The 16287-nt window shown below is 39.7% G+C and overlaps 1 protein-coding gene across 5 annotated transcripts; it reads left to right on the top strand.

Annotated features, from left to right (window-relative positions):
* Positions 1 to 63: 63 nt before the first annotated feature.
* LOC107569673 (RING finger protein 165-like) lies at positions 64 to 12574 on the top strand. 5 transcript variants are annotated; one of them, XM_016255803.1, is made up of 8 exons: positions 64 to 253; positions 4057 to 4366; positions 5736 to 5870; positions 5944 to 6067; positions 7598 to 7702; positions 7789 to 7884; positions 11261 to 11364; positions 11449 to 12574. In XM_016255803.1, exons 1-8 carry the CDS (start codon positions 193 to 195, stop codon positions 11564 to 11566), a joined length of 1053 nt encoding a protein of 350 aa, XP_016111289.1. In that variant the 5' UTR covers positions 64 to 192; the 3' UTR covers positions 11567 to 12574. The 5 variants fall into 5 exon arrangements, 3 of the variants coding, with proteins under 3 accessions (XP_016111289.1, XP_016111287.1, XP_016111288.1); XM_016255801.1 differs by lacking the exon at positions 64 to 253 and having other exon boundaries at positions 3485 to 4366; XM_016255802.1 differs by lacking the exon at positions 64 to 253 and having other exon boundaries at positions 3485 to 4366; positions 5739 to 5870.
* Positions 12575 to 16287: the final 3713 nt, after the last annotated feature.

The following is a 16287-nucleotide window of genomic DNA, read 5'->3' on the forward strand; positions in this document are numbered from 1 at the left end:
CTTCCTTACAGGTACATGCTTCGCGACTCGGTTCGATCGAATCACTAAGAAGAACCGATTCAACAGAACGATTTGTTGGCGAATCGAACGCCGCCGCCGCTGTTCTTTGTCCTCGCGGCGACTGACTGCATGTGATCCCGCTGAATGTACATTATTTATTCCTCTGTATTCATCAAAAAGAAGATCTGAAGGATGGTGTTAGTTCATGTCGGATATTTGGTTCTTCCTGTCTTTGGCTCAGTGAGAAATAGAGGTATTTATAACGCATTATTTCACGATCAGATCACATCTAAGGGCCTTTGCGTGTTAATGCATGATTATTAAACCCCACGACTGCTCTATATGCTGCTGCAGGTCCTATGAAGGATATTCGTTTTATCGTGCATTTCGTTTTATCGTGCATTTGAGCGCTGTATGTTATTTGTTGAGGTTTGGTTTTACATCAGAAAGCTTAAGATGCTATTTAAGGCCTGAGCTCAACGAACAACAAATAAAACATCAACACATCAGTTATTAACTAGAGTCTTGTAATGCTAATTTATGAATGGCACGGGTTGTGCCAGCCTCAGAAAGTACCTGCAGTTCATCAAACAAAAGCTGATGTGTCTAAAAGCATTAATTATTTTTGAGCAATTATCTAAAGAGGGAAAAACAACACACTGACTTTACCTCCATCACTTGATTTCATGAAGCTTTTTTTGATTTCTGATCTTCCTGTCTCATGGTTTTGATTTCATGTGCATTATTTCTGTTCTTATCTCCTGTCTCGTAGTCTGTGGAGGCTGAAATCTACATTCTGCATTATCAGATCACTGTGTTTTAATGATCATCTGTGTTCTGATCCCTCCTCATTTCCTCTTTCCATCAGAAGACGACAAACATCTCAGATCTGCTCCCTTCCCGAGAACAAACACGCACTAAAACCAGAGCCTAACACGTTTAGAGCATAAACTACTGTGTGTGTGTCACGTGCTGTAGTTTAACCCACATCCGTGGCTCTAGAAGAGTGACTGGTGTGTGTCCCATCCAGCTTTGGTAGTCAACATGTTTGTAAATTCCTGTAAAATGGATGCATTTGGATGCAGAACCTTCAGCTGTCACATGCATAACGTGCGCTCCATTCATCGCACTTCTGATTTCTTCAGAACACTTACACGATCATTCAGGAAAACCACCCAAATGAGTAACACGCCAACTAGCTGACGATTGGCTCCAATTGCGTCCAAAATCCATCCATTTGGCAGGGATGTTGATTTCCTGCACTGCTACTCGAGATCCTCTATTAGAGCAATGCAAATGTCTATTGTTTGGTTGTGGTCTCTCTACCTTTTGTTCTGGTTCTAGACTTCAGTGCATGAATCACATTATTTAGATTCTACATCAAATAGACTCCAATGTAATCTTTCTGTACTGTAACGTGCTGTAGCCAATGCATCTGCTCATTGGATGTTGCTTTTGTTCTGTTAACCCTGTACTGAGCATGGTGGGCCTTGCTATTGATCAATGTTGTTTTATTTGTTGCATGGACTTATTATCATTATGACACAAATCCACATATACTAATATCTCTCAATAAAGAATATAGTATTTTTCCTAACCTCCAGTGTGCTTCTTGCTGATTTCCATTTATTGTCTCCCCCCACCTCCTCCCTCTGCTGTGACCGATAGACTGATTTCCTCGCTTTTTTCATCATGAGATCTCAATGAGTTGATCTGTGGTCATTTACGCTCATCCCCGAGGCACTTAAAGGTGCAGCGTGCGTTCACGATAACCGTAGCACCTTTAAGTCTTCTCACTGTAAACGATCCGGATGCAATGTAAACGTGGCCTTTCTCTGGTGTGTCCACACATTTCATCTCTGTGATTGAATCTTTTCTCACTAACACACAGCGAGCGATGGGCACGTCCCATGATGACACATTCTACATGATTTCGTCTGGTGATTTAGGCTTGTGTGTTTTCGATTCCTTCATTCTGAAGTCTGTGCGTGTCTGCCAGCAGAAAGTAGAGTGGAGAGATGGGTAATTCTGCTTTTCTGTGTCTCATTTTTTCCCATTTCTACTATGATAGTGAAGTGTTCTCAAACCCATAAAGTGGTGCATTGATTCATTTCCACATTCATTTGTTGTCTTAGCAGATAACTCCATCACAACACCACAAACTCGGTCTCAATCCATCTTTCAAACATTCACCCGTCTTTCATTATTAATACACCGTGAAACATCAGTAGTACTTCTGAAGGAAGGACATTTAACTTCTATGCAGCCTATTTGATGTAAAGTTAGCCTTTTGCAGCAGGCGTTATAGCCTAGTCATGCCAGGACATGCAATTATTGCTCTATAAATTAATGTTCACATGTCAGTTCATAATAAAGCATGCTAACTGCATGTCTTGCCCCTGCACCAAACTGTGATTTCTGCTGCTTCTGATGTTATTTTGCCTCTATGGACCAAATTGAATGTTTAGAGTTGAAGGGTTAATCACTCCTCTTGGATAAATCACAGTAAATATGTTCCTAAGGGTAACGAGTCAGTCCTAGAACAACATTCCTATCAACCAAACAGATTTCAGACTCATTCTTAACTCTTCAGGAGTGGGCAATGGATGAGGTCTGGACTATGATTGTTGTTCCAGAACCAACAGAGGCTGTTGATTCAGGAAGATGTCCTACTTCATGTCCATTGAGATGTCATTGGCTTTGAGATTTGTTTTGCCAGCACATGGATATTGCTTTGGAAAATAGTTCCCACACACGTATCCAAAGTTCTGTCATTAGAAAACGCAAATCCCTTCATTGATAATGCGTGACGGGCTAACAGCTCGCATGAAAACACAGCAGCTTCAGTCTAAATCCAGAGCACTGAGACGTTTACTGTTCGCTCAGGCATTTGGCTGAGAACCTAAAGCAGCTGTGGATTCCTTCAGCTGATCTCCATCTCTCAGTCTGCTTTTGGTAGTCGCTAAATAACTAGACCGTTCACATCTGCTGGGCCGAGGTGAGGAGACACTTCTGTTCACAGCTGTAGAATACGGTTGATATATGCATGATTATTTCCCCCAAAAAACGGCTAAACAGCCAATTTCATTGGGCAACTCAATCACAAATCAGTCAAGAAAAGTTGAGACTTAAGAAAAGTCATTGATGGATCCATCAGGATGTTCTACCAATGCTAGGTCTAGGGTTAGTGGTCTATATTTGTTTTAATGCTTTGTAACATTACCAATGTAATCTTTATCTTTAGGTTTGTGCTTTATTGGTTTGGGAACCAGTTGGAAACCACACAGTTTGGTTTCCAAAAGAGCAACGATTCTACAATGAGAGCGATACCTGAAAAGTTCAGTGACCTGTTGCATAAACTTTTATCTAACTAAGATAGTCATCAAACCTTTCTCCAGGACTGGTTGTAATTTTTAAAGATCAGTTACTTATGCCTGATGAAGGTCATAGGACTGAAACGTTTTGATATGTGGGACTCATCGCTTACTGATCAGTTACTTAAAAAGGTAGACTTGTCTAATTTGAACCTGAAAGGTAAAACTGGCTTGGTTAACAGCTAGTTAAGACAAGTGTTTATGCAACTGGCCACATGACTCATAACCAGTTGATATATTCAACGTGAACTAGACTTGTGCATCATGTTATTGTAAATATGACTATTTAAGATTAAAAAAACTAATTGGGGGATTGTATTGTTGTAGAATGACAAAGTGTTTGGATAGAAGAAAACGGACAAAATTGAACCGCGAAATGTGAGAGGTTGAACTAGTTGCAAGTCTTGATATTTACATTAATTGGTGAACGGCACTGACTTCAGTTACCTGTTCACACCGTCTAATCCGATAATAAGTTTGATTCCCAATCCTAAACACTAACTGTGAGAATAATAGCATCCCAAACCAAAATATTAACACAAACACAATTCGCTCACCTTCACTCTTCATTCCCATCACACCCCACTGCTGATGATTGATTTCTTCAGGAAAGGAGGAAGGCCAGCATCCAGCAGCGTTTTAATCCCATTCATAATTCGCTCTGATGTCGTTGTTGTTGCAGGATCTCATTTTAGCAGGCATCAGCACAGTCATGCTACCTCTTGCCGGCATTTCCACGTAGGCCCCCAGGCCCAAATCCCTGTTGATTTCCCAATGCCCCATCCAGGACAATCTCAGACGGGAATGAGCCATCACCTCGGCCCCGCGCACCAGCCAGCCGCGGCGTTACATCCACCCCTCAACCACATACCAGCACCACCGTTCCAGGACATCCCGGCCCCACCCTTCCTACCTCAGGCTTTACACCAGCAATACCTCATCCAGCAGCAGATCCTGGAGGCCCAGCACAGGAGGATACTTCCACAGCCCAGGTATGACAGCTTTTCAACTCATAATCAACTATACTTCACAAGTTCGCCTGCCCAGCCAGTCTTAAGACCATAGTTAATGGTAAACGAGCTTGGTTTGCTGTCCTCAAAGGAGGCTCGAACCCAAGGTTTGTGGTACTACGTAGAGGGATGCCAGAATTGCCACTGGGATGGTGCTCCTTAAGTACACTCATAATGAATGATTAGTGTCTTCGTGAACTTCATTTGAAAGTTCAATTATGTTCTTGAGGCAAGATACTACAAGCAAAAACATTGTTTTTTCATTCACTGGTTTTGAGAATTTGGGTTATTTGGCTTTTCATAATGTATTCACTGCATAAAAATGATTCTCTTACTTAGTGTTCTAAAAATTCTTGAATCAGGATGAATTTACTGTACAAGTAAAATGACTTAAGATATATCTTGTTTTCTGTAAAAAAATAAATAAAAAAAAAAGTGTTAGTTTTTGCTTAAAACGAGCAAAAATATCTGCCAATGGGGCAAGAAAAATAATCTTGTTTTGCCTTTGAATTAAGATTATTTGTCTTACCCCATTGGCAGATATCTTTGCTCGTTTTAAGCAAAAACTAACAAAATTTAGATTATTTATTTATTTTTTTTAGAAAACAAGGCTTAATATTTTAAATAGCTTTACTCAAGTAAATGCATCTTGATTCAAGAATGTTTAGATATTTATACTAGAACACAAGACACAAATACTAAGTAAGAAAATCATTTTTTGCCGTGTTGCTTCAGACTAGTGGAAAGAATGCCTCCAAAATACACTTTTAAGTGTTTATTTCATTGCACTCTTTAAAGCCTTTTCTCCACTTCAGCAGCACTTACACCAAATTTTAAAGTTTAATTCCTATTTATATTCTGAAGGGCTTTACAGAGGGGTTTGCTCATTTATCATTCACCAGGTTATCTTTCATTCCTAAAAACATTGTACAGTCAAATACAGTCTTTTGGCTGTATTTTCTGAATTATGGAGTGAAAATCCAACCTTTAACTCTAATATGACAACAAAATCAAACATTCATTTCATCAATCATACATTTCTATTCTGGAAATGTATGCAAATTAGTGCATATTTAAACAACATTTTTTTGAAAACTTGCAATACAGAAACATTTGCAATTCCTAATGTAATCAATCAACTGGTGTGGTGATATCTATTAGTTTAATTTTTAACCCTATTCACCTGTAGTGTCTTAATGCATCTTCCATGTCTTACTGAGAAGAATTCATTAGTGGTTATTTTCATATCCAAACTGGTAAAATATTAGTTTTTCTGGTACATTATTATAATCGGTTCAGGCATTCATCCAGCTGACTCGGTCTCTAATACTTTGGTTGTGATTTTTCCCAGCAGACATGCTCCAGACCGAACCCTTCCCCATCCGCAGACGCTGCGGCCGCCGTATGAATACCCTCCATCCATTCACATTCCCCCAGCGGCGCCGGTGCCGCAGCAGCCGCGCTACCTTGCCGAAGGAACAGACTGGTACGTCTGTATTCAGTGACTTTGGTTTGGTTTGGCTTTGACCGTCTGACATCGTTTCTATGTTTGTGTTCAGGGATCTTAGTGTGGCTCCATGCCTGTCGCAGTACCACGTCTCTCCCCTCACTCAACATTATCAGCATTACCTGACCTCTCCACGACTGCACCACTTCCCCAGGAACACCACCTCGGCACAAGTGGTCAGTCTGAGCCTTTGTACCCACTGCAATCCAGTGTTGGGGGTAGTAATTCATTACAAGTAACGCAACTTACATAATCAGATTACTTTAAGTAAAGTAACACATTACTTTTTCATTTAGAAGGAAATATCTGAGTTACTTTTTCAAATAAGCGAATCCAGTTACTTTGTTTCCTATGTCTTGACTGACAGCTCTTGTGTTGCCATGGTGACAGCGGAAAAATGCAGCAAAGCGAGCTGTTTTGTACAGCTAAAAATGGCTTAAATGAGACTGGAAGCTAGACCCATTCAATTTACTGAATTTGGGCTTTTTATACAGTATCACTGTCTTCAACCAGCCATGTTAAGCTTTTTTAATAATGGTTTTCTATTAGAGGAAAACACTTCACATGCATGCACTTTGCGTTCATATCCTCGGCTGCTTGCCTGCATACAGTTTGCATCATCAGTACACCGAGTTTGGCCTTTAAATATTACTTTCTTAATGCACTAAGCCACGTTAAGTTTTTCATTCTATGGGAGGAAAATGCGTAACATGAAACTTTCCGCATTGCTTTCATATTCTGGGCTCCTCTGCTTGTAAACTCCTTTCAGAAAGGCAAAGAATATCCACAGCTATTTTAGACATATCAACATTAGTTATTGTTCATTTTCAAAGTGTAATTGGTCATTTAAATGCATGTTTTTAAAAGGAAGAAGTATCAGTATCAGTATCAGTATCAGTGATACTGGCCCTGAATTTACTTGGCCAAAATTTGCAGTGTCGCCCAGCCCTAGTGCAGAAGCGTTGTGCGCACTGTGTGAACATGATCTTACTGTAGTTCTAGACTAAACATAAACATGCATTTACTCATCTCACCTGCACACAAACACATTCAGTGTTCCTCAAAATGAATAAAAACAGTCAAATGCAAACCTGCAATAATTAAATGTCATTTATGTATTAAATCCCATTTTATTAACTAATGTCTTTGCTACTGACCTTCGATGATCCCCTTCAACCATACGAAGCAAAAATGACACATTTGTTACATTTGTGTTATTGCTGAATAGTGTTGAACTTTCTTCTCCTGTGTCATATTCGTCATGCGATTTGTTTGAGCTGCGCCCTCTACTGTACAGACGTGAATTTACATTTCCTTCAGCCTGAGGCGTATTCATTTCACTTTTACATTTGTAAAATAACTTTTTAATATTAAAAACAAACTAGCAAGCCATGCCCAGATTTAAAAAGTAACTCAAAAGTAAGGAAACGCATTACCTTTCCATAAAACGTAACGTAATTAGTTACTCTTTTAGGGAGTAATGCAATATTGTAATGCTTTACTTTTAAAAGTAAAAGTTCCCCAACACTGCTGCAAGCATTCATGTTTTCATGTGTTTATCTAAAGTAACTGACCAGTTCATGCATTCATCAAACCAATGACCTTGGTGTTGCTAGTCCCACTGTTTAAGCAATTTATCTCTTCTTAAAGTGCAAAAGTATTCTGCTTCATTGATGTTGTATGTTGATTAATGCTGTCCTTCACAGGTTGTCCATGAGATCAGAAACTACCCATATCCTCAGTTACATCTGCTGGCTCTCCAAAGCCTCAGTCCGTCTCGCCATGCGTCTGCTGTGCGGGAGAGTTACGAGGTACCGTCACACTTGGTTTATTGCACATCTTCTGCTTCACAGTTAATCATCATCTCGTGTCATCGTGTATGTGGTTTTGATTCCAGGAGCTCCTGCAGTTGGAGGACAGACTGGGCAATGTGAACAGAGGGGCTGTGCAGACCACCATCGAGAGGTTTACCTTTCCTCACAAGTATAAAAAGGTAAAACCACAGCTGTATAATGGCCTTTAAAAAAAGCTCCACCTACGTTGCCTGTCAAGACTGTTGTGGGTCAACATTTGGTTACATCCTTGCATAATTATATTCCTTATCCTCCTGTTGTGTTGGGGTTAATTACTTGAAACTACTTCTTGAAATTTTGTGAGTTTTTCTCAATGATCATGAATTTTGTCATTGGTCATGAGTTTGCATGCAAAGATTCGACACATAGTTGTGTTTTGGAAAGGCTGTACAAATTTTGGTTACATCAATGCAGGGCTCGACAATAAAGACTGCCTGATGGCCCGGCGCCAGCGTGAAAGACGTTCGGGACAGTAGACGGATTCGTCACTTGCCCGATCGGGCCACAGCAGCGTCGTCGCGAAATGTTATTAAAGTGATTAAAAAGCATTTGTGCGCGAAAGACTACATTCAGTACTCGCGCATTCAGTACAACAGACTATCTTCTGTTCCGTGCTTGCACACAAACTGCACTGCAATCATTTTCCCAAATGCCATTTGTTTGGAAATATTACGTTATTATTATATACTTAGTCTGTAAACGGCCGTCAACAGAGGTCAGAGATGCTGAAGACGGACACAATGAGGAGAAAATACTGTAGCAGGCAGAACAAGATCACGGTTCACGATGTGCGAAAATATAATAAGAAAATCCAAACATTGAATTTTATATGAATGTGTTTCTGAGTGTTTTCAGAAATGGCGTTTTGTTTTCATTAATGCATTTAAATTAGTGTTAATACGCGCAGCGCTGCTGTGTTTACAGCGGTAACCAAGGAAACGCTGTGTTTACATTCCATAAGCGTTGCTGTGATTACAGCGGTAACCAAGGAAACGCTGTATCACTGTTCCATAAGCGTTGCTGTGATTACAGCGGTAACCAAGGAAACGCTGTATCACTGTTCCATAAGCGTTGCTGTGATTACAGCGGTAACCAAGGAAACGCTGTATCACTGTTCCATAAGCCAAGTATAAAAAGGTAAAACCACAGCTGTATAATGGCCTTTAAAAAAAGCTCCACCTACGTTGCCTGTCAAGACTGTTGTGGGTCAACATTTGGTTACATCCTTGCATAATTATATTCCTTATCCTCCTGTTGTGTTGGGGTTAATTACTTGAAACTACTTCTTGAAATTTTGTGAGTTTTTCTCAATGATCATGAATTTTGTCATTGGTCATGAGTTTGCATGCAAAGATTCGACACATAGTTGTGTTTTGGAAAGGCTGTACAAATTTTGGTTACATCAGTGCAGGGCTCGACAATAAAGACGGCGCCAGCGTGAAAGACGTTCGGGACAGTAGACGGATTCGTCACTTGCCCGATCGGGCCACAGCAGCGTCGTCGCGAAATGTTATTAAAGTGATTAAAAAGCATTTGTGCGCGAAAGACTACATTCAGTACTCGCGCATTCAGTACAACAGACTATCTTCTGTTCCGTGCTTGCACACAAACTGCACTGCAATCATTTTCCCAAATGCCATTTGTTTGGAAATATTACATTATTATTATATACTTAGTCTGTAAACGGCCGTCAACAGAGGTCAGAGATGCTGAAGATGGACACAATGAAGAGAAAATACTGTAGCAGGCAGAACAAGATCACGGTTCACGATGTGCGAAAATATAATAAGAAAATCCAAACATTGAATTTTATATGAATGTGTTTCTGAGTGTTTTCAGAAATGGCGTTTTGTTTTCATTAAAGCATTTAAATTAGTGTTAATACGCGCAGCGCTGCTGTGTTTACAGCGGTAACCAAGGAAACGCTGTATTACTGTTGTTCCATGAGCGCCGCCTGCTGGCAGAGAGTGAATCTGCATCTCATTCAGCTCGTCTGCTGTTTCTTTTTCATACAGATGTTTTCTGTAGCATAATTTCACAAAGCTAAAGTCAGGTCATTCTGTTTTTGCTTCAGATTTTGAAATTATACAGTATAAAATAAAATATTGCACACGTATTTTTTTTGTTGTTGTTGATCAATTCATGATTAAAATGCAGTGCTTGCCTCTAATTTCAAATGGCTATGAAAAATCAAGGTGCAACACAGAGTGAAGAATATGCAAATGTTATTTATTTTATATGTGACTTTTCCATTTATAAAGTCAGGTCATTCTGTTTTTGCTTCAGATTTAGAAATTATACAGTATAAAATAAAATATTGCACATGTATTTTTTTGTTGTTGTTGATCAATTCATGATTAAAATGCAGTGCTTGCCTCTAATTTCAAATGGCTATGAAAAATCAAGGTGCAACACAGAGTGAAGAATATGCAAATGTTATTTATTTTATATGTGACTTTTCCATTTATGTACCTGAACATCTTCAAACATAACCCAAAGCATCATTTAATTTCTATCTTTGTGCTATAGGCCTATATTTAATTGTGCTATTGTTCATTTGTTCTTATTTACTGGCTGTCACTTGTCTTTAATAATGTTTAAATTTTATATTTTTGGCCAGTGATTTTTTGCTGTGGTATCGAAATTGAAATAGAGAATTGTAAAATTAAATTGGTATCTAAAATATTGGTGTCATATAAGCTTATTTATTAGAATAGAAGATAACATAATCATAAACAATGATAACAGCAACTATTTTATTTTTTCGTGGCAGGGCCAGTGAAAATGTTGGCAGGGCAAGTAAAAATTCAGAGCCAGTAGAAAAAAATCCTTAGTGTCGATCCCTGCAGTGGTATTGGGGTCAAATTGAGCCTCCATGTGTTTCCATGCAATTCACCAAAAATCAACACTTTGAACAAACCTACGCCATTTTAAAATGCATATTATGTGGGGTTGTAAGGTGAAAGTTGCTGGAGAATTACCTGACCTTTTATTCATTTTTAGTATGTGACCCTGCAGCACAAAAGCAGTGTTAAGTCGCTGGGGGATATTTGTAGCAATAGCCAACAATACATTGTATGGGTCACAATTATACATTTCTCTTTTATGCCAAAAATCATTAGGATATTAAGTAAAGATCATGTTCCATGAAGATATTTTGTAAATGTCCTACCGTAAATATATCAAAACTTAATTTTTGATTAGTAATATGCATTGCTAAGAACTTAATTTGAACAACTTTAAAGATGATTTTCTCAATATTTAGATTTAAATTTTTTTGCACCCTCAGATTCCAGATTATCATACATCAGAAACCATACATCAATGGAAAGCTTATTTAATCAGCTGTATGTATAAATCTCAATTTTGAAAAATTGACCCTTATGACTGGTTTTGTGCTCCAAGGTCACATATGTGACTGTTTTACTCTTGACTCCTGGTTGAACCTGTCATTTATGAAGTGTACGTTTCTTCTGGATGTGCTAAAAGACTAATAACTGATGGTGTGATTTGTAGAGGAGACCTCTAGAGCTGAAGATCGGCATGGATGAAGAGGAGCTCGACACGGATGAGAAATGCACAATATGCCTCTCGATGCTTGAAGACGGAGAGGACGTCAGGTACTTTGAGGCTCTACTCATAACTCACTCAACGATGTAAATAGTGGCCTTATCTTTCAACAAATTCTGTTTTTCTCTCCCCAGGAGATTACCCTGCATGCACCTCTTCCATCAGGCTTGTGTTGACCAGTGGCTGGCAACCAATAAGAAGTGTCCCATCTGCAGGGTAGACATTGAGACGCAGTTGTCCCCCGATAGCTGATGTCTCATGTAGCACTAGCTAAAAGTCCTGTCGTCTTTCTTCGTCCCCTCGTGGGCACTTTGCCAAATGTGTGTCATCTCCATCACCTCTCACCTCTGACCTTTGCCTTCTGAGCCAACTGACGATGTAGAACGGGGAAGACGGAAAGCGCTGAAGACAGAGTCCAGCACATGGAGAAGAACGAGTCTGTCGATGAAGATGGTTTCAGTCAAAGTGCTCTGCATGTGTGCGTGTTTAGGACGGCAAATGCCGCTCCGAACGTCTCTGAATGATCTCAAATGAAGACCAACCAAATGTTCTCAGTGTTCAGTAGGTCACGGATGAAGCATTACAGCATGAACGCCACAAAGTCCGACACATTACACGTGGTTGGTCATGAACTTTAAACGTAGTTGAATGAATCATTTGTGAATACAAAACAAAACAACGGGAATCAAAGTCATTGGCGAATGAGAGAAGCGTAAGAGTAGAACAATGACCCTGTGTTTAAATAAGCTCCGTCGTCGTGTCTGTGATTATCGGAGGTGATGCTTGACGTCCGTATGTAACCGTAAGGCCAAGCTTGATATGAACCGTGACAGTCCGCATTTTGTGCTCGTGACGCCTCCGACGCTTAGAAACGTATCCACCACCAAATGCATGTTGAAGCGAGAGGCCGGGGTTCTTCTGACGAGAGGTCGACGTGCATGAGGATGTTTCCCGCGCGATACTCTACTAATCCTGAAGACACTGTGTTCTCGATGTGTCTCCGAAGTCACCACGAGTGAAATATGTACCTTAATGCCTGTAGCACAAGCACACGTTGAATAGTAACGGCATAACTCTGTGTTTCCATTCGCCCTGTGACGCGTGGTCGTAAAGCAGCATCTGTAAAGTCATAATGTGCATGAAATCTGTTTGCTGCCATTTCTAGAGGACATGACAAGGGAGTAAAGCCATTTGTTTTATAGAAACCAAACATAACTTTTCTAAGCTGTACTTCATTATCACTCTTCCTCGTTTGATCCCAGGCTGGGACAGCTTCTCGACATAAGTAGCTGCAATGCTGGAAAAAACAAACAAGCAAGTTATTTATTGTCGTCTTAATGTAGCTAGTGGTTATTTTTGTAAATGCACTCACTTTCTGATGGGGTCGTGTGATTGTTTCTCTTTCCCTGCTTTTGCATTTGCACTCAGTTTCCTTGCGTATCGTGCACTCCATCCAAAAAGAGAATAAACGAAAAAACAAACAAACAAAACAAGGGAACAGACTTTTTAACAGCGCAGTTTCTTTGCGTAGCGATAGTTGTTGCCTCACTGACCACTTTAAGTATACGTGACTGTTTTTTCGTAGCATTTCAGATGTCTTCGTAGTGTGTTCGACGAAATAACCTTCTTGACTTTGCTTTCGGGAACTTCTCCAGAATTCAAGCGTTCAGCTGCTTGGAGGCCATCTTGTTTTCGATCTTTCGTGTCAGTGAGCGTCCGCCGCGCGATCTTTTCTCATCGTCCGTCTGCGTTTTATAGTTTACTCGTTATATTGTGCGTCGAAATGCCTTAAGTATTTAACAATCATAATTTATGACTAACTTTACCTACTATGGGTGCGTATTTAAGTTATGAACTAGTATCGCAATGTAATCGGTCGGTTTATTTATTTGCGTCAGCATAACGTGTGTATAAATACCTCATTGTGCTATACTTTAATGGGAGTGCTTTGCATGCGGTTGTACTTTTAAGGGGCATACGTGTCAAAACAAGCTCTGAGGGCGTGCTAGTATGTGGTGCTGTAGTTTTCTTGGTTACATTCCATTAATGCAATTTCAGCTGTGAGCTCGTAGGCAAACTGTTCAATGGACTGGAATTGTTTTGCATGTCTCTCCTGTTTTTGCACTCTCGGCTTTGCGAACGTCGTCCGCTCGTCTCGTCGCTCTGAACCGAGCCGAATGTGTTTTCAGTAGCGAGGAGTGAGTTGTGATTATAGCTGCTTGTCTTGTGCCCATCTGGCTTTAACTTTCGATTACAGCCGGCCATTGTATGCTGTATTTTCAATCGGGATTTAAAGTGATGCTTATTTTTCCCCATGAGTAGCAGATTTCCTTTACTTTTCTTTACGTATCGGTACTTCATAAGAGGGGCTTTAAATGTCTGAATGCAGGTCGTGTTTTGGTACATTCTAGCGTAGCTGCTGTACGTTCATTATATTTCACGATTTTTGCGCGTCAGGTTATTTAGCTTCGATCCCCCAAATATCAATCTGCCAATACGGCATTGTGTTTTACAGTAGAAACACACCGATACTGCACATGACTCTTATTTCCGGTGAAATAAGCGGTTTTCCTGCCATACGAAACACTCTGTACCTGGAATATTTTCTACACACTTAAAAATTGTTGCACCGAAATAGACAAAAAACAGAACAATGGCTTTATATTTTATGATTTGTGTTTCTAGCCTGTGTAGCCTTAAAGTCTCTTGATTTGATCCATCTCTCCAGCAGATTTTGGACATAAGCAATAGTAGTATCATGTTTCGCTAACAGACTGAACCGTAGATCCTAAAGCACAAGCTCTTGTAATGCATGTCTTTCTCAGGTTTTAATATGCGTATGAGAATGGATACATATGTTAAAATATTTGACCGTAAATATTTCTGATGTTTTTTCTGCTGCTGACATAAAAAGAAAAAAAAACCTGCCAGTGAAAGGGAAGTGGCTCTTTGTATAAGACACTGCTGTGTGCTGTATGTTTTCTGACATGAATATTTTATAGCTCAAGTAGAAAAATATGTATTGACAATATTTAAGCAATAGCTTGGTGATTATAAAGTATGATAACTAGATAAGTGTATATTGCGTAAAAAAAATCTTGGATTCACTTTGGGTGGATTTTGTACTGTATTTATTACTACTAATGATGATGCAAAAAGTTGCATAGCTTAACCCAAATTTTCTTTCTTTTTTAATTTCTTGTCTTGTATATGACCCTTTTTGTATGTGTTTTTTTCAAATAAAATGTCGAAAATGCCTCAACATATTTTTCAGTGTTGTTTCATGCACAGCTGACGTCATCTACATGGTGAATAAAATAGCTGTTAAATCAGGAACTTATTTGCGTAAGGACCTGTCCCAATACTTACGGTCTTGAGCACTTGAGAACACATACCCTGCGTCTAGATGTTCATACTATCCATCCTAAATAGTATGTGAGATTAAAATAAGTGTGTCCCAAAGCATAGTATGTTGAAAAGAGTGTGCCAAAAGTCTACTATTTCAGGTCGATTTTTGAAGTGTGGATCCGTGCACACTCTAAAGGCTAAAATTGCCCACAATCCATTGCGCTTCGGCGAAGGATTAGGTCCAGAACTACAAACACGAATAAAACGCGTTAGAAAAACTACAAACGATCGACGGTTAGGTAGAGAGGCTTAAAGCCCCGTTCACACCGCCAGCGACTTTTTCGCTGTTTGTCGCTTGTAGCTGGCCATTGATGTCGCTAGTGGGCGTTCCCACTACTGGTTGCCTAGTTACCCCGTAACACTCCACTACAGCAGATGAATCACGTGCTCTCCACTGACTTCACTCCCATTGGTTGTCGCTCGCGAAATTCGCTGCTTGACTTGCCTCGCTTGACACGCCCACATTCCGTCGCCAATGGTCACTGTCGCTCGTGTCGCCAGAAGTCGCCAGCGACGCGACAAAGTTCAGAATCCATCAACTTTATGCAAATGAAGAGCGACTTTCGGGAGCGACAGCCAATAGGAAAGAAGACGGTAGAGCTAATGTGATCGTTCTCCTCTCGGCGCCGTAGATAAACATACGCAATGGAAGAAAGTAGGCTCTGTTTCTCATTCATTTTTGTTTGTATGTACGGATTTAATATAGATTTAGATTATATTTAGTCTTTTGCCTCCAAAATGTTCGGCAAGAAACCTGATTCGCTGTCAAGGCAACCAGTATTGAGAACGCCCACTAGCAACCACAAAAAGTCGGTGCTAGTGTGAACGGGGCTTTATGCTGCGTTCAAGTCCTCTTGGGACGTTCGTATTTACGAGTTGACAAGTCGTAATTACGACGTCAGGTGCGTTCAAGTCAGTTTAGTCGGCTCAAGATGGCGGTGTACCTTCTTTTAATAAATTAGTTAACTAGTAATTAGTTAAATTAGTTAGCTTATAGAAAATGAAGAGCAAAGAATTCGCATCAGGTGTGTTTTGCGTTTTTAATATTTTTAAAACATGCAACATGGCAAATCAAAAGATTTTTCACCTATAGGTGCAAAAATGATAGCATTTTTTTTTACTTGGATTTCATTAACTAGCTGCGTAACAAGAACATGACCAATTTAAGTTTATAGGACAACTAAACTATCAATTTAAACAAAAATGTACCGTCAACTACAGACGTTGCATCCATCGATTCCACCATGTTTCTCATTGACACGCCCCCAACTCGGGGCTTAAAGAAAATTTTGAGTTTCCCACTCGTAATAACGACTTTGTGGTGGCGTTCATGTGCGTTCAACTCGTAAATACGATCTATACGACATGACTTGAACACACCATTAGAAAAAGGGGTTTGAGTTACTAATAATCAACATTTAACCTGGTAAAAAATATTGATTTATTGTTATCCGTGTTATATTTCATCTGCAAATGCAATGTGAACTTTTATAAACATTCATTTGGTCGTGAACTTTTAAATGCATCATTATGCATAAAATATTAGCAGAGTTCTCGGCATGAAA

Source organism: Sinocyclocheilus grahami, unplaced genomic scaffold (genome assembly GCF_001515645.1).
Source record: "Sinocyclocheilus grahami isolate Dianchi unplaced genomic scaffold, SAMN03320097.WGS_v1.1 scaffold1369.1, whole genome shotgun sequence".
Taxonomy (NCBI): Eukaryota; Metazoa; Chordata; class Actinopteri; order Cypriniformes; family Cyprinidae; genus Sinocyclocheilus; species Sinocyclocheilus grahami.